The sequence below is a fragment of the Etheostoma spectabile genome, chromosome 8, assembly GCF_008692095.1.
Source record: "Etheostoma spectabile isolate EspeVRDwgs_2016 chromosome 8, UIUC_Espe_1.0, whole genome shotgun sequence".
NCBI classification, from domain to species: domain Eukaryota; kingdom Metazoa; phylum Chordata; class Actinopteri; order Perciformes; family Percidae; genus Etheostoma; species Etheostoma spectabile.
Window position 1 is genome coordinate 21733297 of NC_045740.1, and position 25772 is coordinate 21759068.

The 25772-nt window shown below is 42.1% G+C and overlaps 3 protein-coding genes across 3 annotated transcripts in view; 1 reads left to right on the plus strand and 2 right to left on the minus strand.

Moving 5' to 3' along the window:
- Positions 1-1178: 1178 nt before the first annotated feature.
- On the minus strand, positions 1179-5623 carry si:ch211-256a21.4 (uncharacterized). The gene is made up of 4 exons (XM_032523632.1): positions 5288-5623; positions 4916-5102; positions 2861-3052; positions 1179-2429 (listed from the first exon to the last, which is right to left on the minus strand). Exons 2-4 carry the CDS (start codon positions 5088-5090, stop codon positions 2104-2106), a joined length of 693 nt encoding a protein of 230 aa, XP_032379523.1. The 5' UTR covers positions 5091-5102; positions 5288-5623; the 3' UTR covers positions 1179-2103.
- A 512-nt stretch (positions 5624-6135) lies between these two features.
- accs (1-aminocyclopropane-1-carboxylate synthase homolog (Arabidopsis)(non-functional)) lies at positions 6136-15605 on the minus strand. Its single transcript, XM_032523616.1, has 17 exons — positions 15375-15605; positions 15168-15300; positions 14310-14971; positions 13445-14205; positions 13285-13344; positions 13127-13197; positions 12928-12997; positions 11182-11248; positions 10450-10547; positions 9338-9415; positions 9027-9127; positions 8476-8565; positions 8340-8385; positions 8063-8204; positions 7662-7804; positions 7347-7500; positions 6136-7045 (listed from the first exon to the last, which is right to left on the minus strand). The coding sequence occupies exons 1-17, from the start codon at positions 15403-15405 to the stop codon at positions 6630-6632; spliced, it is 3123 nt and encodes a 1040-aa protein (XP_032379507.1). The 5' UTR covers positions 15406-15605; the 3' UTR covers positions 6136-6629.
- A 479-nt stretch (positions 15606-16084) lies between these two features.
- furinb (furin (paired basic amino acid cleaving enzyme) b) overlaps positions 16085-25772 on the plus strand; it is a 75872-nt gene continuing 66184 nt past the window's right edge. Inside the window, exons 1-2 of the mRNA XM_032523620.1 lie at positions 16085-16825; positions 22633-22912. Coding sequence (XP_032379511.1) covers positions 22736-22912 — 177 coding nt within the window. The 5' untranslated portion in view covers positions 16085-16825; positions 22633-22735. The remainder of the gene's footprint in view (positions 16826-22632; positions 22913-25772) is intronic.

The following is a 25772-nucleotide window of genomic DNA, read 5'->3' on the forward strand; positions in this document are numbered from 1 at the left end:
CATCTTCTGATTGATGTCTTTGTAGCAAAATGCCCTTCAACAATCAGTAGCCACAATCTCTCTGTGTCTATCAGGCCACCTGTCTATCTGTGTGTAACATCTTCTACCATTCATCTGTCATTTCATCCTTTGTGCCTAAACGTCACACTATTTCTTTCTTTCTATCTCCACATTGATTTGGCCTGTCTTCCTCTGAAGGCATTTTCAACCTTTGGTCTGTTATTCTCGGGAAGGTGAAAGAGCAGCGTTTGTGGTGGTGAAAAGGTGAAAAGTGGTGGATTTGTTTATGAGACATAACGGCAGCCATGAAAGACCATGCATTCAATGGTCCAGACAGCACTCAACAGGGGGGAATAAAGACAACTTTAGATGAAAAGGAAATCCATTTTAAAAGTACTTTTATTTTATAAAAGAAAGGGGCGTACGCTCTCTTGATTTAGCGAATGAGGGTTGACTTGTTTTGTTTTCGTAAGATTGAGAATTCAACTAAAATAACAGTCACTGCCGAGAAAGCACAGGTGGACACAATGGAGTGAATGGATTTGGAGCTTGGTGGGGAAGCTCTTTAGAACGGTTCTGTTCATGGATCGCGTGCTGATGCAAGACGACCTTCAAGGACATTTACCTCATTTACACAGCAATTAAGCACTAGCCTGTTGGTAAATTGAAAAAGAGACAAAAATCCTCTGTGGATTTAATAACAAACTCATTACCAGGGCCCAACAGGGCGGAACTGCCTTTTAATTAGAGCAACACCTGATTAACGCCCAATTAACAGAGCCAGAGACACTTAATTCTCCCCCACTTTGGCAGGTTGAGAACATAAACATAGGCAGTCCAGCATGGGAGTGCTTCCTCTCCCCCGGGGAATGGGTGAGAGAAAAGTAAATAACGACTTTGGATGCAGTCTGTTGTTGGGTGGTCCAAATGATCCGCAGAGCTAGGAACTGTACGATGGGAATGCATGAGGTCGGTGTTTCAACAAAGGAGACAGATGTAGGCCTGGCTGGCAAAAACTGTGCTTCACTACACATGCAACTCCTGGTGGGCTGATGTAAAGTAAGGCCAACTGTCCTAACAGCTAACCCTCATGTTAAACCATATGTTTAATTTCTTTATTTATTTTAATTTATACTGTTTGTTCCACTCTCTGATCATACTTTAAAACAGACACGTAATAAACTTTTAAAACTTTTATTTTGCCGTGGAAAAGGTGTGGACATCACATCAAAGCATAGTCAAACTACGCCTTGCTGAAAATACTATTTATCATATCATATTACATTAGTAATAAAAAATAAGGGGCTACACTTTAGAGTACATAAGAGTGACATGACACTCATGAACGTGTCTTAAAACATTTTAGTCAAACATTAATGACATAACGCTTCTTTTAGTAAGTGTCGTTCGGTTTTGTCTTGACAAGTTGGGGTTAGGGTAAACGAGTAAAAATGGTTAGGGTTAGAGTTCATGTGTCATGTCACTCTTATGTAGAAAACTTCAAGTAAAGTGTTACCAAATAAAGGACCATTCTGTATTACTCATCATCAGCAAACAGGAAACATTTTGTAGGAAAACCACAAAGAAACACAATGTGTATTTGACATCATTTAAATATAACCTATTTTGATTTTGTCGAGGTATGACGCGATGGTGCTATTTTACCTTTCGGCAACTACAGTCCATCGCAGCTCCTACTGAAACTTTCATTCAAAGTTAGTGTCTTGTTGACATAAAATTCAACTGAAAATCCTCCACAACGGGATCTGTTCCGGGCCCAGGAGCAAACCTGGACAAAGACTAATGAAAACTTTTCAAACACCAGTCTACGCATGGATTTTGTAAGAGAACAGTTCTCATATTACATTTGGTGCCCAGTTTCCCAGCCAGTATTGTTGGTCTTTAGTGTGTTTTTATTCCATTTCCGAGCCTTTAGTCCCATTGGCTTCCAGGACTCAGACTTTAATTCCTCTGGCAAACACTTAACTCCCAACACAGTTAATCAATATTCATTTTGGTTGTAAAGATCTATTAAGTAACTAGAAATTCATTCCATCTGTGTGCTTTAATGTGTAACTTACACATTCAAATCCAGTTCCTCTGTCATGTCCCGATTTCTGAAATCCACTTAAGGCCCTTGGGATTCATGTTGCTTTTCCTGTTACCAGGGTAATAACTATCGCTGAAAGAGCGTTTAGCGGCCTTAAGTTGAGAGGAAATCCGCCACGACTCCATAGCGGTCTCTAAGTCTGGCAGGATGTCAGGCACAACAGCTTTCTCAGCTATAAACACTATCATCTCCACGACCAACAGCAGGAACCAACCTACAGCCCCTAGCCAATAGGAGGAGCCGAGGCTGGAGAAGTCTTGACGGATTTCTTCCCGGTGCTGATGGGTGAAAAGACCCCAGCTGAGGAGGAAGAAAAAACCTGTAGATAGAATGAAAAAAAACACGGGTCGAATCAAGTATCATTGCGAGGAACAGAAAAAAAAAAAAAAGAGTCATTAGGGTCAATTATTACGTGCCTGGAGCTTTAGAAAAGAGTTTGTATGATAATGAACTGCAATTCCAAGGAAAGTTAAAAAAAAAGTCTCTTTAAAAACCGCTGCCGTGCAGGGTATGTAAATGACTAGCACATAAAAGAATTTCTGGAGGTGTGGGTTTGACATGAACTACACAAAGCTAAGGCTATTTGGAGGTTAATTGCTGTAGAAATGGGCCCATTTTTTACTACTTTACATGGATGGTAAATATTATTTTAAACTCACAGAACAACATCAATCTAATTATTAATAAATTAAAACACAAAAACATGCTGTGTGGTTTACATAAGTGTTGTGAGCAGTGCGGCGGTGTTACCTGTGGAGGCCATAGTGAGCAGCAGCAGCGTGGAGGGGTAGAGGGCCTGTCCTGCCATGAGGAGAGAGCGAGTGTTTGAGTAGGAGCGCACCGTCCGAGGCGTCCAGCAGAGGGCAAACACCAGACACAAAAGACCAGTGCTCACAGCCATGAGGAAGGAAATTACTCCAAAGACTCTCTCTGCTTCCACGGCTGGAAGACACAACAACATACACACAGTTCAGAGCAGGAAATGTAAACGAGACTGATTGATATCAACTTTAATTTTTTCCATTGTTACATTCCTTTCTACTAGGGCTTGTGGGAACTGAGCAAAGTTATACTGTGAACTAGTTATCATGTGAATATGTGAAACCTTGAGAAAGGGAGAAAAGTTTGAGGCGAGGCAAGCTCTTGCAGAGTAAGATTAGATAAACTTGCAGCTGTGACTGTGTGAAAGAAACATATTGTTCCTCTATTCAACTTGGTGAACTATGTTCAATTCTAAACTTGCCTAATACACCCAGCTACAGCTCAAAGAATATGATATACTAACACCCATTTATGTAAAACAACTTTATGTCTACACCCATTCCATAAAAAGGCAGAGCAAGGGATGCAATCATGCCTCTATATTGTTTCTGTTTAGAGTATGTATATATTAGTGTGCATATATTAGTGTGTATATATTATTTGGTTGTTTTTGTATGTGTAAGCACATTGTGAGCAACAATGCTCCAAAGAAAAATTCCTCGTATGTGTCCTCATACCTGGCAAATAAAGCTGATTCTGAGTACTTTGGAAGACTGTTGAATGATTTCAGTACTCATTAATCCCCTTTGCAAAGCATAAAAGGCAAGTCTGCGATTTGAGTAAAATAAAAAAAATCAAATTGCCATTTTTCTGCCAGATATTGGGATTGTGATTCAATCAGCAATTTTGTTTTTGCTACATATTGCACCTTCTACGATCATGTTCAGTAAAATAATACAAACAAAACATTATTTCAGCATTTATCTTGTGAAAAAAAAAGGAAATAAAATTATGAAAAGACAAATAAAAAATGTAAAATTAGACCAAATATTACTTATTGGAATAATCGCGGTCTTCACGATTAGCTGATGGCATTGTTTTAAATCGCTAATTTGATTTGAGAAGGATTAATGGTTCAGGACTAGTCTCTGCTGTAAATACGCAGCGTGATGAAGTGAAACGTGTTGAGACAATGTCAAATTCCCTAAAATGATGATGATGATCACATGTCCCTGCCCACAACTGAAACCAAAAAAGTCAAATCAAGAGTTCATGGACTTTTCGCTAGTTTTCATGTATATTGAGCTCCCACTAGATTACATTTATTCTGAAAGCGTGTGGGCACAACAAAAAACTGACACATTGGAATACAACAAACTGACAGATGGAATAATTACCAGCACTTTGATTCAGTTGGGTGGTGGGTTTTTTTGGTTAATTTTTTGAAACAATTGAATATCTAAAAAAATAAAAACAAATAAAAAAATATATATAATAATAATTGTAATAAAAACATTTCGTTTCGTTACGTTTCCTTATGATTTATTTATTTTTTTATAATCATTAAATGTGTTATTAAATAAGGCCTTTATAGTTTGACAATCGCTTCCAATGATGGACAAACGGACAGGGGAACTTATTTCTTTGAGAGAAAAAAAAAAAAAAGTGTAGAGACCAGCTGAACAAGATTCCCGCTCATTTACCTCCAGCCGAATGTGCCAAGCCAAAACTTCAGCAGATGCAAAGAATGCCGTTCTCTGGTACAGGAGCGAGCTCAAACTTGTTTCCTACTGCTGAGACGCTGCTGTGCAACCCTGTGTTTTTTTTCAAACGCTCCCCCTGATGTTGATCCCATCTACAGATTCAGTGGTGGGGTATTTTTTTTTTTTTTTTTTCAAAATCAGTACCTTATTAACCCAGCAAAGACATGTTTATGCCTCGTTCAATATGAATCAAATACATGTGATTCCACGTTACACTGTACCTTAACGTGTAAGTGACAGCTTCAGACAGATGATTATGTAAACGTCGCTTGTTGCTCACCTTTAAGGTTTATCTGGTCACTTTCAGTGTTATTCCACTCTGTCCAGAGTCCCCTCTCCTTCAGCCACAATGGTGTCCAGACTGCATAGCACACACACAGGCTACCTGCCAACCCCACACAGGACTGAGAAAACCTGAAGCGACTGCCCGAGTCCTCCAACTCCAGCAACTGCATATTTCTACACCACTGAGGGAGAGCGAGCGAGCGAGAGAGAAAACAGAAGGCAGGGAAAACAGAAGACAGGAAGAAAAATGATGTGTAATTAGTGCATTAAAGTTGATTAACAGTAGGAAAATCTCTTAGACTAACCTCCTCATTTAGTTCATATACATCCACTTAAGAATGGGGAATTGTAATTACAGTACTCTTACCTTTGTTGTGGTAGAACATAGAAGGTGTCAGGAACAAATCTGTGAAATGAGTCTGTGTCCAGGTAAAACAAAGTGTATACTACAGAAACAACTTCTGTTTACTGCTGTACAAACACTACTGTACAAACGCTTTGAACACGATGCTTGTACTGCTGAGGACCACAAGCCCTCACTCGCATATCAAACCCTTGTGTTTCTCCACCTCCGCTGCAATGGAAACTCCCCCCAGTCAGCGGCTGAATTTCCCCGTGAATTCTCCACTGTGACCCACCAACTCTCACTGTAGACAAAGTGAAAGTGAAATAATGGCCATTCGGTATTTGAGGAAGCATAAGTTTGCGTAGGTAACATAAAGCATTGAGGAAATAAAGAATAACTTGACATTAAAAGGACATTTAGAAACATCTAAAATCCCTTGATATTTGAGATATACTCTGTAAACCACACAGACGTGTTTATGTCAAATGTAGAAATGTGTGTGTGTGTGTGTGTGTGTGTGTGTGTGTGTGGTGGGTGTCAACGGGCGATTATGCATGACAACACATTTAAGGAAAACCCACTCTTGTTTTTTCACAGCAGGGGCATGTGATGTGGTTGAGGGTGAGGGTGTCTTGAAACTCAAATTATCTCTCCTCTTCGTCATACCCCCCCTTCGCTTCCCTTTGTAGCAACGGAACGTCCCCACAGCCCACCCAAAAGGAAATGTTAAAAAATGAAATGCCTTCAGGGCGTGTTTCGTACAAAATAACATAGAGGATATCTTAAAATTAAAACATAAAAATTTGAAAGTCAAGATATTTATTACGGGACCATTCAGATCTCACTCTAAAAGAAAGATTAGTCAAATAAAGAATAAATTTCTTTATTCACAGATCATTAACTTTACAGAAGTGCAATACATTCTGATCAAATAAAGTGCATATGAGCAAATAATAAAAGACGTACAAATCAGATTAGAATATTTAAGAGAAGAATAGAACGGGACTTTTGGTTGATTATATTTGGCATTCACTTAGAGTTGCAGTAAATAAAAATACATATTTTCAAATTAAAAAAAACAAGGCCATCTCCCTTAGCAGATTGAAAATAAGGCCTCGAGATGCAGAAAGAAAAGGGCTGCTGTCCTTTCATCATGGTCTAACCTGCTTTCCTTTCCTTCTTCTCTTCTCTTTAGCCATCTCACAGCAAATGGTTCCTGGTTACTCAGAAACAGCCATCAGATTTGACCTTGTGTCAGGTGTTTGTATCAATATTTTTACAATAAAAACAGAGACTAAGAAGGATGCTGAAGTACTGCCTCTTGACATGTGGCAGCTACATTTAGGGCCACTTCATCCTAAGCTTACTTTCTGGCTCTTTGCAGCAGGGCCTTGAATACATCAAGAATCTCTGGGTCCTCCGCAGCAGTCAGCTCTGGAGTGTTTTTCTCCAGCCAATCGGAGGAGTGGATCTGGTGCCTGAGTGTGCCAATCAGAGAACCCAGACTGTCAGGCTTGGATGCTTGGCAGTCCAGCAACACTAAGTCTGCGGTGGCCAGCGGGCCTGTGTCAGGAACAGGGCAATCCTTCTCCATCAGCTGGTTGGATGACTTACTCTTGGGTGATGACGTTGAATTGACAACCGCAGCATTGTCTGAATCGTCGCTGTCCTCTTTCTCGGATTTATCGCCCTCCTCACTGGCTTCTTTGATAGAGCGTGAATCGGGGCTGGTGCTTCTTTCTTCAATTTCTTTCAAGGCCTCCCTAATCCGCTTCAGGCCTGAAATAACACAACACGTTGACAGAACAAGTCAGTAACTATTATCCAATCCTTACCTAGCTTAAGACACAAAGCAGGGGATAAACTGGAATAAAACAAACCATTGACTGAACAAAGGAAATAATAGATATGATCTAATCAATGCCTAGTTTAAGGCAGAAAATGGGAATTAGAGGGGGGAAAAAAACATAACTCACTATTTTAAAAGCTTGAAAAATAGATATATCAAGTTGTCAACATGTATAATATAAGACAGGGAATAGCTGAACAATTGAGTGGGCATTTTACACTAGAGACTGACCGAGCTGAAGGTGGTGCTGTTGGTCTGCGAAGACTATGCGGAACCAGCCGGGCGTGGAGCAGGAGAAGGCCTGACCACAGCTCACCACCACCTTGTGTCTGAGGAAACCCTTCCACAGGGACAACTCCTCCTCAAACGACGGCTCTCGGAGAAACTACCAAAACGCAGGGACGGAAGTGACACATTAAGCCCACAGGAACACAATGTTTTCCAGACATTTTTAATAATAAAAATAACGTGTAGTTCTTTTGAAATTAGTGAGAGGGAGAACAGAAATATTAGCCCCACTACTTAGCGTGACTTTGATCTTGGTACCTTTCTGAGGTCAGCCCAGACGTACAGAGCGGCATGTCTGTCCAGGTAGGGGATGCCCATACTCCGCAGCTCTCCTGTCACGTAACTGTGAGCAGCTTTCAGTCTGCGCCTGTTCTCGGGCAAAAACTCCTCACTGATCCACTCTGGAACACGAGAGCGTGAAGTGACAATAGGTAAGTGTAAATGAAATGTTTCAAGTTCTTTCAGAGTAAGGCAAAAAAAAAAGGGGGTGCCATCTCTCAGTAACAGGGAAACTGCTACAAAGCAAAATGTTCCATCCAAAATAATTTGAATTTATGCATTTAATCTTGACTGGTTTTCACCAAAAAAAGGGTTGATGTGAGGATTGTTTTTTCAATACATTGTGTTTGCAAAAGCACATGTGAAGCTTGGATCCGTACCTCTGTCCTGAAGCAGCTGTGCTACCTGGTGCTGGCTGTTTCCAGAGACACCGTGGAATGCGCCCAGCTGGGCCAACGCCTCCACAAGGTCTCGGTTCTCGGTATACAGAGTGCCTATTCTGATTCCTGCCATTGCAAAGTCCTGGAAACGACAAGAGGACGCAAATGAAGAAGAACGGTGAAAGCAAACGCCCACTTAGGAAAAGCTGAGACTTCACTGTTCTGTGAGCCGTGATGTAAAAAGTGTCCTGTCTTCACAATGTTGTACAGTACGTACCTTGCTCATCCCCCACATTACATGTGTCCTCTGTGGGTCAGGCAACCTGAAAAAAAAAAGATGCTGTCTTCAGCCTCAGTTGTTATGACTAAAAGGCTAATAGAGTAATCAAGCAGAGGCTAGGTTCATGCAGTACCTGTCTAAACTGAGGACACTGTTAAAGGCAACAGATTCATCAAAGACCGTCAGCATGTACACTTCATCCACGATACAGTGGAGCTCATTTCTAAAGCAGGAGATCACAGAGAGAAAGAGAATATAAATATAAACAGTCCATCATTATTAAAACATGGTTTAATATTGTCAATGATTGTTAATGACAAAGGAAATGCAACATAAATGTAAAATGGTCCCTTCAGCGCCCTCCGTCAGTGTGGTTTATGGTTACAACAGCTCTGTGGAGGGAGTTACTCTGGCAAGATCATTTAGAAAACAATAGATGATGCAGGAGAATCCTTGGCACATGGCTGCACTTGACAATATGCTAGCGGTTAAGAGAGGTGATAAAGCTTAATCAAGAGCGCTTGATATTCCACACACGGGACAGAGCTCTCGGGCCGTAACATAAAAGAGATCACACGAGGAACTGTACGCATTGCTTTGGCAATGTGCTTAAAGGAGCCCCAGCACTGCTGGGAGGATTACAGTGTTAGGCCACAGCGTGAGGTAATAGTGGGGCAAACACACCTTTTGGCAAACTCCAAGAAGGCAATCATCTCATCCGCGGTGTAGATCTCAGCCAGAGGGTTGTGGGGGTTCATCAGTATTACAGCTCGGATGATCACACCCTAAAAAGAGATGGCCAGTTTCTAAATCACTGAAAATGTGTCTTCACAGTCTTTAGAAATAGGCGGAAAAACAAATCACTGAGAAAAAGAGAGCATCCAAGACGTTTATCTGAACTAAGAAAATTAGCCAAGCATTTGTGGAGTGGTTCGGTCTTTCTTAAAATATTCATTAATGTCAAGTGCTTAAGAATAAATGTATCCATTAATTACTTCTTGTTTAGCCCTTTTCAGACCTTCTTCTAGTTTGCCTTCGGTGAGGTGGAAGGGTCGACTGTCCTTGCCATCAGCCTTAAAATAAAAAGAGATGAAACAAAAACATTCAAATTGGACAACTGACAATGCTGCGTGAGGTCACATGATGCATTTAAAAGGTGAATGCAATGTTCATATAAATATATATTATATTCAGTGTTTCCCACAGATAAGAAAGCAATCTGTGGCGCGGGGTGGGGCAGGATGACGTTGTACGCTCCTTTGCATATTTGTGACATCATTACAAAATCATTTGCATAAAGCTTAGCGGCTGTGTCAGCAAGGTAGATAGAAAGAAATAGAAATCTTTAGCCAAATAATCACAAGTTCTATAAAGAATTCTCAAAGAAGGCTGGCTTTCCAGGGCCAGGCCACCTCAGCTGTGTCTTTCTCACGTCGCGTCTAGCTGTCTCTCCTACCTACACCGCCCCCCCGTCCCTTCTCCCCTTTCTACCTGCCTACGCACACGGGGAGGGGAGGGGCTGCTCCTTACAAAACAGATTCCGAGAGAGGGGATTGTTTTGGCAGCCACAGGAGAGAAATATCTTCCGTGCTCGCTGGATAATACTGGTGACTTTTTTTTTTATAAATACAGAAAGTTGCCAGATTTGTTGCTAGTCGCTTTTGTGAAAAAAAAGTTGCGAAGGGGGAAGGAAAAGTTGCTAAACCTAGCGAGAAAGACGCTATGTTGGCAACACTGTGAGACAGACGCTGTGTGCATGGAGGGGAGGGGCTGTGTGTGTGTGTGTGTGTGTGTGTGTGTGTGTGTGTGTGTGTGTGTGTGTGTGTGTGTGTGTGTGTGTGTGTGTGTGTGTGTGTGTGTGTAGACAGAGAAGGAGAGAGAGAAGGGAAAGGAAATGCAGCTGAACAAATGCGTGTTTTAAATAGCGATAATAATAATAATAACAACAACAACAAAACGCAATGTGTGGCAATGTGGTGCACCGCCACAAATCAGTCTGTGTGGGAGACACTGATATTTAATGTATACGATCAGCAAGGCACATCAAGTACATATAGAATTACATATTTAAACACAAGCACATTACCACCGGACTCTGTATTCCTACCTCACAGTCAAGAGGAACATGGAAGAGCTTTACATCACTATACAAATGTAGATCCTCAGTGATAACGCCGTAGAAAGGAGTGGGAATGAGAATGGCATCTACAACATGAAGAACACAATGAGCACATGGAATTGACACATCCAGCAAGCTAACCCATATAAGCCACTATGTAGGTTTGACTACTTTTGAGGTGTCTTATGGCTGGTCAGTGCATTACCATCTACGCTGAATTTCTTTAGTAAGGGTTTTACAATTTTGAACTAGGAGATAACATCTCTAGTTCAACGCGGTGCAGTAAATCCACACGCTCCACAGCTTTGGAGGCGTTCTTTTTATTGATAAGAATATTCAGGTCTGCTGTCAGGACTGATCTATCATATCTTGTGATACCAAGTGAGATCAGCTCTGAGAAAAGACCAACATGGGCTGCTTTTCAGGCATGTGACTTTCAAAGCACTTATTGAGCTAAACAAATATATTACATTGCCTAAAACGAGGCCTTGTTTCTAGTAGCACTAAAGAAGCAATTTATGCAGCTGCCTGCATCAAATAATAATAAAAAAGATTAATGTTTAAATGATTATGCTACAACGTCTTGTTCTGTTATATTTTTATTTGATGATCACTTTGAAAAAACAAATACAAAAAAATTCTGCTGTCACTGTGCACATGTTTGTATTCATACACTAGAGATATGGCTGTACTGTGTGTGTCAGAGCATTCTAAACCTACCTTTAGGGTCACAAATTACTGCTGCAATACACGAGAAGAGGGAACCACAGCCATTCATCACCACAACCTGAACAAAGACACAGCCACCGTGTTATGAAAGACCCAATTAAGGCACAGAAGGAGGCCTGATAAATATGCTGCAAATTCACTTTCTAAAACAGACATTAACGACATCTGAATTTAAGTTGGTTACCCGCAACAAACAAGCTGTGTAAGTTCAGTTGCCGCATTTAGCATCTTCATAATCATTACGGCGTTAATCAGATAAATGAACACACACACACACACACACACACACACACACACACACACACACACACACACACACACACACACACCACACACACCACACACACACACACACACACACACACACACACACACACACACACACACCACACACACACACCACCACACGAGTTAAAGCAAATTTCTTTTAACGCCACTACTCTTTTTGACGAGCATTTAATGCCCAAGCGTTGTGTGATGTGTGCCTCGGGTATCTATATTTTGGGAAATCAGGAAGCGATGCAGCAGTAGCCTCTTTACTTCCACTCTATGGTCAGACTCCCATTAAAAAAGTAGCTTTCTAAATGCTTGTCAACAACCGGCCGCATGGCCTTGTGTGCGCTGATTAATTTGGTATTCAGTCGTAATTAATTTAATAATTTTGTTTTAATGAAAACTCAACTCCAGGTTGTTTTGGAGTCCAGAGATCTTCAACAGGGGGCCCAGTCTTCAGTACGCCCTTCTTCTACCTTCACCTCTCCCCTTTACATCCATTCATCTCTCCTCAACAGCCAATAACTCCTGAATTCCCATTAAACCTTTATATAACATAACGTGGGGGCGTGGTTCAAAAATTAATTTATTCCAACCTGTTCTTTGTTGATTACATTTGTGTTTGCCTTTTGTCTATGTCCCTTTTAAATCAGAAACGCAGCTGTGTCAAAAAGCTAGTCCGTTGAAAAAACAAAAGGCTGCAAGTCCATCGGAGTCCGCCCGTCCTTCTTTTCCCTTGATGCTTTATGCATTGTGGTGCTTTATATTGCAAGAATATGAAAAATGTATAATTAGGAAGACCACAATGTTACAATACTTAATCAAAAGTCCTGCAGTCTGTGCTGTTTGTCAGTGCAATGGAAAAGAAAAAAGAATTTTTAAAAAGAAAAAAATAAAGTCCTGCAGTCAATTTGTATCTATGTAAAAGAAAATAAATATTAATTTAGAGTTGATAGTGCAGCAATTTTGAAGAATATCCTTTTCGAATTTAAAATGAGTGACAATAGATTAATGTACAGGTAGAACTGTAGTGCTGTTCAGGTTATTCAGATAAAGTGCCCCAGAGTTTAATCTTTACAGAGAATAATATATTTACCTTTTGTACAGTGGGCTGGGTGTATAATCGTATTATGCAAAGTGCCCACTATTAACAGTCTTAGTATAAATGTTGTACAATATTTCCCTCTGACATATTATGGAAAGAACGTACTGTAACTACTGTAGTCTTACAGAATATAAATATGACAAAGCACTTATTTAAAGTGTATGCTTCCCACAAACTCCCTTGGGTTTTTAACACGATACAAGGCAGAATATATTGTTATTCCCTTCATATACAATATTTACTATGAAATACTATATTATAAAGTATATTCAATTGACTGCCGTAGTTGTCTTACACAGACGGATCATATTGCTTGTGCTACATCCCTTCCAGCATTAAAAACAATAACCTTTACTCACATTGTTAGCTTTCAATGGGTTTGGAGAACAGCAGTAGTGAGTCAGGAACTTTGCAACCTCCTCTCTCAGGCTGAAAGAGAGCAAGAAGGAAAAGGATATAACAGGGGTTTACTTTACTGCTACTTACTTCTTGTTGAAATGTAACATTACCACGAGCCGCTCATCTAGATAAAAATAAAGGTCCACGTGAATCTCTTACAATGCGTGTCCCTTCCAGTCTGAATACTGCAACAAGGATGGGTCAAAATGTGGCATGTCAGGCTTGGTCAGCTGTAGCAGAAAGGAAAAGGAAATGTATTTGTGAATGCAGGTGGAATAATTTAGATTACCAGGATGTGAGTGCACTGCTGAGCTTACCCGTTGACCAAGAACATCATAGCATAATTTGTTCTCACTGGTACCCATGTTGATTATACCCTGGAAGCAAGAAAAAGAGCTTATAAGAAATTGTTATGGTATCATTTTTTGCCACATCAGAGATGTCTGACAAATGTATTTTTTCACGACACAGACTCACATCAGGGTTCTTTGTGTCATGGTGTTTGTCCATTAAATATTGGGCATAGCCCTCCTGGAGAATGCCTTGAGTTTGTCGGATACTGTTGCCACGGTTGGACAGGTACGCGCTAGGGCCAGGAGTTTCGGCACCTTTCAGTGCTGCCAAAACGCTCTGAGACATTTTGCGGGCCTTGACAGATGCAGGCGTTGTGGACTCTATTGTCTCCTGAGTGGAAAAAGCCTGTGTAGCGGAAGCCTCTGAAGGGGGCTGAGATAAAGATGACGAGACAGAGGGGGTGGCCGTGGTTATCAGGGATGCTGACAGATGAGCTAGGGGTGAAATGGAGGGGTCAGTCGGTGTTGTCGCGGCGGTCGGAGTGCCCTGTCTGACAGCGACCAACACCCCTGTGAGCATGCTGAACAGACGGAGCTCATGCTGGCGCTCCTGTTCCGCCCTTCTCTCCTCCCGCTGTTCCCAGCGCTCCTCCGCCTGCAGCTCTCTCTCCAGCCGCGCCTCCTCCAGGGAGAGGAGGCGCTCCTCTGCTGACTGCTGCCATTTCAGAAAGCTGGCCAAGGCTTTATCCAGGCTTCTTTGGCCACCGCATCTAGCACCCCCATAGCTCCATGATGTCTTGCCACCCAGGCGACGCTTCCTCTGTCTCACGCTTGGGGGACGACAAGCCTTCTTACTGGGCCCCTCTGATATGTCCTGTGGCCCAGGACCACCAAAAGCGTGGGTGACAGCTGTGGCGGAACTGGCAATGTTCATGTCACTAAAACCTGGGGATATGAAAAAGAGAAATCACTTTTCAGTAATCATTTTCTAAACTCATGTTAATGACCGTAATAATGATGATAATGATTCTAATATTTGGATTGACAACCTGAAGGTGAGATTCTTGCATTTGCTGAGCTCTCAACATGACCCAGAGGAGTATCTGGCCCCAGTAGAGACTGGCCATCAGTTTCCTGTTCATCTCCAGATTCATAGTACATCTCGGGGGGAGCGACACCTGAATTCAGAAGGCTCTCCTCAACATCTTCACATTTAATATCCAGTGGATCTCCAGGTTTTGGAGGCTGACCAAACAGAAACCCACCTGAGGAGGCAGGACCAAAGGTGCCGGCTGGAACTCCTTGCAGGTATGCCTCAGGCCCACCTGGGCACTGAAACACCTGTTGAGCTATGACAGCTCCACCCAAGGAGGAGTAGGTGATAGCTGGCCGGTTCGCCAGCACCCTGTCCATCACATCATAGAACTTCCAAGACCTCATTTTGTGATTGTCCTTAATGCGGCGGTACTCCAGCTTCATCTTTTTGATTTTCTCCCTGCACTGGTCACCGGTACGGTAAATGCCCTTTTCGCGTAAGATGTGGGCTATGCGGTCAAATACACGCTGGTTGCGCAATGAGCTCTCCAGTTCATTCTGGACCGAGTCATCGGACCACAGTTGGAGCAGCTCCACTATCTCCGGGTCAGTCCAGTTGCTGCCTCGCTCATGCCTCCTGCCGCGAAAGTCCATCCTGTAAGTTACAGGAGGTGTCCTGCAACGCAAGATGACGGGACAAAATGAAGACACATTGGTAGCCTACGCTACAGTAGCCTACCTCTGTTGTCCTGACTTCAGGAGCACTTAACGTAAAAAAAAATGGAGCTTTAAGTGGACACATGTCTTCTAAACGTTAATGTTTAAACAATACTACCCGTTATTTTACCCACTGAGCTAGTTAGCGATCTCACCGTAAAAGTGCAGCTCTTCGGAAACAGATTGTTGTGGAGCTTTTACTCAGATGTGACATCAACGTAGCTCGACACCTGTCACGGCTGGTTAACCCGATTTGGTTAACTGGTTTGGAATGGCAAAGCTTTGGTGCAAAGAGATAGAATTCATAATTAGAGCAAATGTGTCACAGTGTAGCGAGATGGGGAATAGGAATAGACGCGTGCAAAAATATCTACATCCGGGTTTACGGCACATGCGTGCTGTCCTTACTCCGGGATATCTTTGGTCCGTGCTAAAGGAGGAGTTGACGAAAGCGAGCTAGGTTTTATGCCGGACTGTAACGGGTAGACACAACCATACGGAGTAACATTAGAGCTATGTGTAATGGCTCCCTCTACCGTACGGTGTGCTTTTGATTCATGTGTGTAAGTTGAGTAGATATCCAGAAGATGGCGACCACACACAGCGGTACAAATACATGCAAGCAATCAGAAAAACAAGGACGTGTGTTTTGTGTACAGGCGTAGGCCAAACATCCTTTTGAACTATAAAATAACCATGACAGCGGTTGGAACAAACGCAAATAACCACAATTCTTACAAAAAAGGCGTTGACTTACCGTTAGACAACCATTAATCGAGGATTTGTCGTCAAATATAATTTCCTTATATAAAAGTATACTCTTTTACTGTTATAAATCATAATTAATATTTAATATATACCACATATTAATGTATTCTACCTACTTAAGAAGGTAAAATGTTAATGTCAAAGAAAAAATGGATAGAGGTGACCTTAGGTAAGTTGATTCCTTCTTCGGGCTACATAACACGGTCACCCGCCCTTTTCAACGACGACGGTTTTACAAATCAAGCATACGCGACAGTCCAGTCGGCTCTAAACGTGACGTATTTCCTGGAGAAAGGATTTTTGTGGCAGTTTGTTGTTATCTCCATCCAGTAGTGAACCGTTACATTGTATTGTCAAGTAGCTAGTCCCTTATTCTTACTTTTTTTCTTTCCGTGTGTTTACTTTGCGTTTGTAAATTAATTTCCAGCAAAACAAGCTATGTGAAAAAACTCAACCCGTTAGAAAGCGTTAAAGAAATAACTGGGTGCGACGGTTGAAGTTAACGTTAACTGGCAAAATATAACCATAGTGGTGGTGGTGGGGCAAGTAGTTGGCGGACAACATCAAGGCTGCATAGTTGAATTCAGCACTTTTGGAGGAGGATGGGCGTGTTCGGGTCGCATTACTATTCATCTCCTGGACCAAGTAGAGGACGTACATCCTCAGGTTAGATGTAAAGTTGAAAGTCAAGCCTCATGAGAAAGGACAGTCTCCAGCCGGAGGAAGAAGAGAGTGAGGAGGCATGACGTCTCGTTTCTGCTTAGTTTCGTGGTAAAAGCCACGAGTTGGATGTTTTCAAAGCAGGGAGGGGAGCTGTGACAGAGTGGGTGGGTACAATGGGAGTATTCGCGGAAACTATAAAGGCTATTTTAGCATAAAGTGTCTGCCAGCGCTGTCGACATCTCTCTTCCCAGTCTTCCCAGTCAGGTGAATCCTTCCCCAGTGAGGTAACAGGCTTAATCCAGTACAGCTAGCTGCCAGGTGAAGGAGACATGACTTGACCAGCTTTGTTCCGCAGCGCTTCCCGTCTGAAGTTTTATTTTTGGTAAGATTACCGCATGTTTGTTGTTCTCACTGTGTAGTTTTCCACAGCACGTCTCATTTGACTCTGTTAATTCAGCTTTATGTTCTGCTTTCCTCCCTCCTGGCTGTCTCTCTTGCGCAAACACGCAATACATTTTCTTTTTGTCTTACTTATTCACCCTGGAGCCTTAATAGGCTAATAGGCTAAACCAGAGACGGGTTAGAGCCCCCATCAAGTACTTTTAGGCTGTCTGTGTATGTGTGTGCATTGTTTTGATATATTTCAGTCAGTCCTGTTTGGCAATGCATAGATTTAGACTAATTTTGCTAACTCTTCCTCTTCACATAGGCAGCTGCTAAGTGTGCCTATTCATATTAAAGTGAGGTCAATTTGAACCAACATGCTGAACAACTCAACTTAAAGTAAGTAACACTGATAACCAGAGTACAAGGTAGGAGCCTTGTACTCTGGTTATCAGTGTTATTTTTTTATCTTAAGTGCAAAAAAAACCCTGATATCTGAGATCTCAGCAAGTGAGGAAGTCGAGGCCACCAGCTTTCGAAAGAAACAGCACAGCTCCAAGCTCCCCCCCCCAAAATCGGATTACACTACCTCGCTGCATCAAAGATTACCTTATAGAACTAATCTTTTGTGCCTCTCTTTGTTTTGCCTAACTCTCGCCAAGGCCTGTTACGAGATCTAAGCTATTAAAATGGTTCGTCCTGGGTCCATTATGTTTATTTTTGCCAGAGGAAGTCAAACTGAGTGCTTCACATACACACTTTGTCTTGAACACCACCTCTCCAGCTCTGTTGATTCATCACCAGCGCTGGGTTTAACAATACTGGCAATTCTTCAGCTGTGAACTGAGCTCTTAGAGCACACATTTTTATAAGAAGCCTAAAACAGGAATGCAGTGGAGGAGAAAGAAGTAGGAGGACAAACTTGTCAACAATATAACTCACCTATAAACTAGGGCAGCGTGTTGTGGATGAGAAGAAGTTTGACACAGGGAACAATGCCAAGGTTCAGATGGCTGTTAAAAATTGGGTTGGATGTCTCTGTGGGACATTACTTACAGAATTGATTCTTTCTCCTAGACACATTGCTGCTGCCCTCGACAACATTTTATCAGGCTTTTTCATCTCCGTAGCTCGTAGCCAGTGGGAGCGAAGATGGATCACTCACTTCAAAGTGTGTCTCAGATTACTGTTGTACAGCTCACTTCCAGCTGTGTCCCGCTGTCCTGATGGAGCACACCGGGCCTGTGCCAATGGTCGTGGTTTTCCAATCGCACTCTTAACGTGGAGCACTTTTCCCTATCAGGAAAGAATGCTTGGCTGTCAGGGGTACTTCACCAATGCTGCAGTTCTCTTCTGTGCCTTGGCTTTCTGTAAGAGAGCAGCCCAGAGCACATGGTGGGTGTTGATTTGGCGGATGGGCAGCCTGAAATAGAGCTGGGGTGCTGCATATGGTCTGTCACAGGCTTAGCGTACTTGTCATTACCAATGGAAATCACCTGTTCATCCCCATCAAGAGTAGATGTGTTATCTTGTCACATGAAGTTTATTACGTCTTTCCGGAGTGATTCTAACGTAGTGGAAGTTACCTGAATGCATAGGCTGCATGTTCATGTAACCGTGGGCTTCTGCTGCTGTTTACTAAGCAGAAAACTTTACTAAGCAGTGTTGCTGGTACAGCTAGGGAAGTGTTTTTCTGGTCAAACACATTTTCCAGACGGGTAGGGAAATTTAATTGACAACTTTCCAGTCTCCATCCCAGTTCTCTTTATTCCAACTCTTCACGTTATAAGAGGTAGATCTAGATTCGGGCTATATAAATATTATAATGTGTTGGACTCAGTGCCATAATACTAATAATGTGGTGATATTATCAGTTATACTGTTGGTGTTTTAATCAGCGGTGGAAATTATGGCCAAGTAGATAGTCAGCCATTCATTAATCATTTCACTCTGCTACAACTGACCAATGCTGGATTTCTGAGGCCAATACCAAGATGGATGTTTGAGCTGTTTTTTACAAGAGCTGGCTGGTGTACATTGTTTTTGTCAAGGATCTCACAATTTTGGCTAATAAAGAGTTGTGGCAAAGATGTTCCATGAGGCCACATATTTTACAGTTGAACAAAAGTATATGCTTTATTTTTTAAGATGGCAATAACAGGAGACACAAGATATGAAGCTAATGAACCGTAAACTTGAAATGTAATTATGGCATTATTATAAACAGCTTTTAAATGTAAACTTAAAGATCAAACCTGCTAAAATATACTTAGAACTGCCGTCCAAAATAATCTGATAAGGGAGTATTGGCCACTAAGATAGATCTTACTGATGTGTGTGTCAGGCTGTAGCTCACAATACTGTTTAGGCCATTGTATACTATAGCTATAACACAGCCTGAAAGATCAGCAAAAGACAACATATTGTTAACTACATTGGCAACATACTGGTACAGTATTCATTTTACCATACTAATATTATTGTATATCAAAATGAATGAAGTGCACCTCAGCTGTCAATGCTAAGGCAGAGGAGGGGATTGCTCATTGTGAATTGTCTTGACAGAACGTGTAAACAAAGTGTTTTTGATAGGAACTACCTGTTGTCGTTGTCGTTGCTGCTGCTGTTCGGTTCTGTAATTGGACCTATTGAGCAACATTTCTCACCATCCTCCCCTCCACGAGATACTGAGCTAAATTTGAAGGAGTGTCAAGCGCTTGAAACAGACGGTGCTCAATTAATGATTCAAAGCTGTCGTGTTTTTTTTAGCATACCACAGGTCACTTATCCACCCCTGTACATCCATTGGTGCACTTACACAAGTGTGCTGGTAATCTCGAAAGAGGCTATGCAACTGGTTTTCTGTTTTCACTGTAGTTTAGATCCTGAAGTCTTAGGTTCTCCTGTGGTTTGAAGGTTGAAGTTGCATCTCAGTTTAAGGCCTTTGATGTATATTGTAAGCGTAGCAGCCTCTTGTTAACTCCTCTCCAGGCTGTTTTGAGAGGTGTTTTGGGCGTTGTTGTTTTTTTTTTTTCCTGCAATGCTGTGTGGGGGAGGAGTACACCCTTCCTTCTGCTTTTCTCTCTCTCTCGCTCTCTCCCCATCTTCTCCCTCTTCCAGCCCTCTCTCTGACAGCAGACCCCCTGCTCCTGTTTTTGTGACTCCAGCATAGCATCTAATGAGCTCAGAAGAATTACACCACAGGAAGAGTGACAGCCCTTGGTCATGTTTTCATCACCAATCCTGCTGCACTCCAATCACACCCACTCCTAAATGTAACTGTGAAGCCAGAAATGTGTTAAGTGAGCTTCTTTTATTTGAATAGTTTGGATATGCGTAGCTCCCTGGAAGCAGGGGGCAACTGTTGAACAGCTGAGGCTGAATGCAGGGCGAGGGCATCCTCTGTTTTGGTAAAAGATACTGAAATCTCTTCCTGTTTTGGACAATGAATTTACGGGGGATCTTAAATGTCCTTTTGGATGCTTTTATGTAAATGTAAATGTTATGTATCTTATTGACTACTCAAAGCGCTTTTACATCAACAGGATACATTCACCATTCCCACACATTCATACACTGTGGCCGAGGCTGCCGTACAAGGTGCCACCTGCTCATCAGATAAACACTTATACACATTCACACACCGATACGCAGCAGCGGGGGCAACTCGGGGTTCAGTGTCTTGCCCAAGGACACTTCGACATGGGACTGCAGGGCAAGGAATCGAACCACCAACCTTCCGATTGGCGGGCAACCGCTCTACCACTGAGCCACAGCCGCTTTTATATAGATCTTAGTGGTCCCCTAATACTGTATCTGAAGTACAGCCACTAGAGCCAGTCTCACAATGAGCTTTCCTTAGTATGTGCCAGGGCTCGGTTTACAACTATCGCCATTTCCAGCCACGGGGGGAACCATAGGCAGGCTTAGGGAACTCATATTAATGTTAAAAAACCAAGACCTCGAGAAAGAGCCAGTAATTTGACGGAACCCATTTTCACTGCGGGAGACCAATATGGAAGCACTCACTAAAAGGAGATTTTATTTTTGTCATGATCCAAGCTTTAACATATGTGATACACCGCACCTTCCTGAGAGTATCAAAAGGATAAGATGTTGTTAGTCCTATTGTACAATTGTTAGCTAGTATCATCTTAAGACATATTTGGACAGTCACGTGTCATCATATTCCTGAACTGTTCCCCAGTATGGCTGGACTGTCTCTGTGCTGTTTTTTTGTGTGTTGTTATGTGCCATCTATATTAAAAGTGCTGTCGGTAGGTGAACAGACTTGGGCAAGGGGAAATTCCCCCTCTGCCCAAAAAAAAAACACCACTTTGGAATGCACTGTAAAATTTTTTTTTCACTTTTTTAAACCCAGGGCGAGGTTAAAACAAACACAGCCGTACAGTCTGCTCGCTGCAGTTTGCCTTACCTTGCAGAAGACATAGGCTCCTATTGTTTTTAAGAAATCCATTAACATTAACTGAAAGTCTGCAGCCCATTAAAGCCTGCAATGTTCATCACACCATGGATGATTCGGCTAGATCCGTAAGGGGGTAATAAAAATGTTAATTTGTCCTGAGGGTTGTCATAGAGGAAAGGCCATGTGGTCATTAGATTCAAAAAGGTTTATCTCCTTGGAAGCCACAAACTGCTGAGCAAAGATCGGGCAAATGCCCACCTCCCGAAACTTTTGAACCCAAAAGAATAAGGTGGACGCAAATAAAAAAGTCATTTGCCAAAAAAAAAAAGATCATCTTTCAGGGGGAGAATTTCATTGTTATTTCCCCTTGGTCGAAAAATTCGACTTTTGGCTCATTGCCAGGTTAAAAATAAGAATACTGACTAAAACATTCTGCTGTTGCGATTAGTACACCAGTCAATGTTTTTCTAAGGGGTTTTCCCCCCACCCCCAACTTCCCCCTTTTACTTGCTAAAAAGGGGAAATTAGAAACATTTTGAACCTAAAAAAACCCAAACAGAAAGTCATCGTAACCCCAACAGTTTTTAAGGTAGCGGGTTTTGACCACAAAGGGCCCCTTTTTTAATGCAGCGTTGGTGGGTCATCTTTTGGGGGAACAAAACAAAATTTAAACCTGCATCACTTCCCACCTCTTCATCGTTCTTAGGATGGACTGATTCTCACTCCGAGTCAGTTAACTTACCACACAGCTTTTCCTTTTCATATGTGACTTACAGGTGTTCTCGCCTCTATTCAAAGAGCCAGCACAGTACCCCAGCCTGAAAATCTTTATTCCTTTGAACACAGGCTTAAATAATGGTTATCATGCTTGTTGTTATACTTTTCAATTAAAATGAGTAGCCTATAGTACATTCTGATATGTATTAAGTGGTTGGTTGAATTTAAATTTTGTAATCTCCTAAAACTAAGAGGAGTTTCTGAGCGAGCGTTGTAATGTCTGCTGTCTTGCTCCTGGTATGCTTGGAGCTCGTCCTGTATTGCATGCCCACTGTATATCATTATCATACATTACCATTTCAGGTCTGAAAAAGATGAGGGAGGATTGAAGAATAATTCTGTTTTTGGCAGAACCCTTGTCTGTTTTGACCTAATATTTATCCCTCGCACATTTATGAAAATGTTTTTTTGTTTTTTTCCTCTGACTGAGTTTGACAATGGTCAGTGAGTTGTGATAAGGTCTGTGGGTGTGCTGTTTATTTTTTGCTGCAGTTCTGGTTTTGTTTTCTGAATGGTATCTGCAGTAGGTAATTTAGGCCCGAGTGACCCAGTTAAGAAGGCCATGTTTGTGTTTATAGCTGGCTCTGTCCTCTCCTCTCCAGGACACTGTTCTACTTTGCTGCTGTAAGGTAGAGCAGCACCACTCTGCCTGGGAAGCAGTGACAGACGGACGGATAGACTGCCCTGTGAAGTGTTCTCCTTTTCATGGATGCCAGGGTGGTCCTGCTGCACTTATGGACAGCCCTTGTCCTCCTGATAGCAGAACTGAAGTGGATTGAAGCTGCAGAGGTCTACACCAACACCTGGGCTGTCCAGATCAATGGGGGTCCAGAGGAAGCCGACCGCATCGCCAGGCAACACGGTTTCATCAACCACGGCAATGTAAGTCCTACTTACAGTATGTGCGCGTGCATGAATGAGTTTGTACACATGGAAGAGGCGTCTGTCATAGTTAACTATATCACTGCATGTGAGGCTGTGCCCATACACAGCTACGGCTTGTAGGTGAACACTAATGTTTCAAAACCGTTGTACATCAAAGCTGAGCATCAGAGAGCCAGACATGACCCCTCCAGGCAATCCTGTTTTTGCAGCATACTGCGAAAAGTGTGGCCTCCTCCACTTCTTGTAGTTTAAGTGGGGCACACAACACTTCCACACACACTGGCAAACTGGTTGTGTTTACGGAGGAGTGTCTGGAATAGACAGGAATAACAAGATTGTTATTTCAGGGTCTCAAGGAAGGTTGTTCTATTTAATTATGATGTAGGTAATTTAGTTTTACTGCCACCCCTGTAGCTTCTGTTTTTGGTATCGCCAAGTCATTTTAATGAAGTGAGCCGTTGTGTCATACAATTTGCAGATAGGCCAAAGAAAAATAACTGTCAGAAGAGGTGAAGAAGAAGAAGAAGGTGAGGGGGAAGTAGTAGTGACTCATTGTTCTTTCAGTGGTGTGTTAAGTCCCTTGGATTTTAAAATGCTTCCAATGCTAAGCTTTTCCATATTTGTGCTCAGCAGATGAGTCGCTATTTGGTCCCCTCTACCCCTGTTACTCCTCTTGAGACTTCACTTCATTTGCATGCGTCTTTGTGAAGCTGTCTGAGTGCTGCACACGCCAGTGAACAGCCTTCTGGATTACTTCGGAGGAATATGCGTAGGTGGTTCTGCGTGTTGCCACCCCGCTTCTCCCCTACATCATAAAGAGGATTTTCTGAAAGAGAGGGTTTGCAAAATCAATTCTGGCTTATCTTTGCTTTCTTTGTTTTGTCAGATAAAGCTTTGTCTGGAGTGCAAAGCCAGATGTTTTTAGTCCACCTGATGTCATCATAGAGAACAATTGTCACATGGGTTTACAGCAGTCTGGGCTCATTGGGTGTAATGGCCCCTTTTACCTTTACTCTTAGTTGCCTCTGAGAATTCTAGATGGAGAATCAATCTCTAGTATTAGTGAACTGGATAAAATGGATTGTTAAATATTCTTCTCACAAAGCACACATACATATTCTAGAGTAGACAATCACTCAAGGACACAATGGTGTGTAGTAGGGTTGGGCGGTAATACGGTATACCGCTGGGTCTTAAAAATAGCAACGTATCCGTTTCAATACCGTCGTTAAAAAATGCAATGCACTTATATAGGAGACAAGGATTAAATATTAAATACAATTTATTTAATGCTTAAAAATGCTTTTGTGTGGTTGTCATCACGTGTGGAGGAGAGGGGGTGTCTCTCTTCTTCTGAATGAGGCACTTCTTTTTTACACTCCCCTTATGGGATCACTTACCCTAAAAAAAACTTTCTTTCTTCTGTTTATCTCTCCTTCCCTCATTTCACCCAAACCACAAAGACCTCTCCAGACTCTGTTCTGTCCGTTAAACCACTAGATTCACGTGGAGATGTATGGTTTGGTTTTCCCCTTCTGTTTAATTTGGGATTGAGTCAAAGGAGTAGAGCTAGAAGCAGTCACAGGAACGAGTCTTTTAAGACGGCTGTCACTGACTCTCTAATGCCAGATGGCAGCTTGTCATTTTAGTGCATCTGACATTAAGATGCTCAGGTCCCCAAATGGGAGTAAAGCCCCAAAGTGGGTCCTACAAAAAAAAACTAATCACCTCATTCCAGCTAACCAACAATACCTTTCTGTGATTCTGGGTGCCTTGTACCACAGCCCACAAGGTGAATGTCTCCTTTACAGGTGTGCTTTTTTGCAGTTTTGATGTGAGAAGCAGATATTCCAACAGAATATATAGCAGTTTAAAGAGGATGATGGATGGGTACTAGGAATTTATGAGAGTAGGAAATAGGGTAGAAATAATTGAGATAATTGACAATTTCCCATTGGAAAAATATGAAGTGTAAAAGTAAGACTTGTGGTGATAGCAGGATGGCTGTGAGTGCGTGTGGGAGGCACAGAAAGGAAGATGGCTAAGAGAGTATGATATTACGAACCAAAAAGCATCAGTGCAGGATGACTGAAAGTAAAATTTAGTACGATCCACTGTCTGAAATTAGATTTTGTGTGAGTACATCTTCAGTCATTGTTTCCCAGAGGCACCCAAATATGTTTTAGTGTAGTCTCCAGTCCCTGAGTGGGTGCAATGAGAGAAGGATGATCTAGAGGCTATGCACCGTGCCCATGCTGTGACAGTACAGTGTGGGTATGGGTTAAACAAGGCGTTGTATGGCTGGGGGCCTATAAGGGAAACAGCTTACTCATTTTTTCATCATCTTTGGTGGTTGTTCTACAGAGTACATGGAGAGAGCAAGAACTCTGATGTATAATCACGAGGTAATGGAATTTTTATCACTAATGTGATTACAGGATCATCACGTAGCTGTTGATTTGTCCGCTGCAGTGCTCAGAAATGCCTTATTGTCTTGGCGCGTCTTTATGCATTTGCAGATTCACTTATAATGTTTCAGCTTACTTTTTTTTTGAGTGGGCGTTAGGGGAGGAAAGCTTGTGTTTCTGAGTGAGTGTATGTTTTGCATGTCTGCATCAACACCAGGGTTAAAGTGTAAATGTCATGGAGACTTCCCAGTGTGCATCAGCATTTTACATGTTGTCACGGAGGCCTGTTCTGTCTGTTTTTCTGTAATCGGTTCAATAGCGTGTGCTTTTTTCTTCTGATAAGGCTTTTGTGTCTGCGTGGGAGTTCCAGACCATGGTAAAGAGCTAAATGTCACGTTGCGTTCTTAGTGAGCCGAGTCAGACTCATTGTTTTAATGAGGATGGGCAGG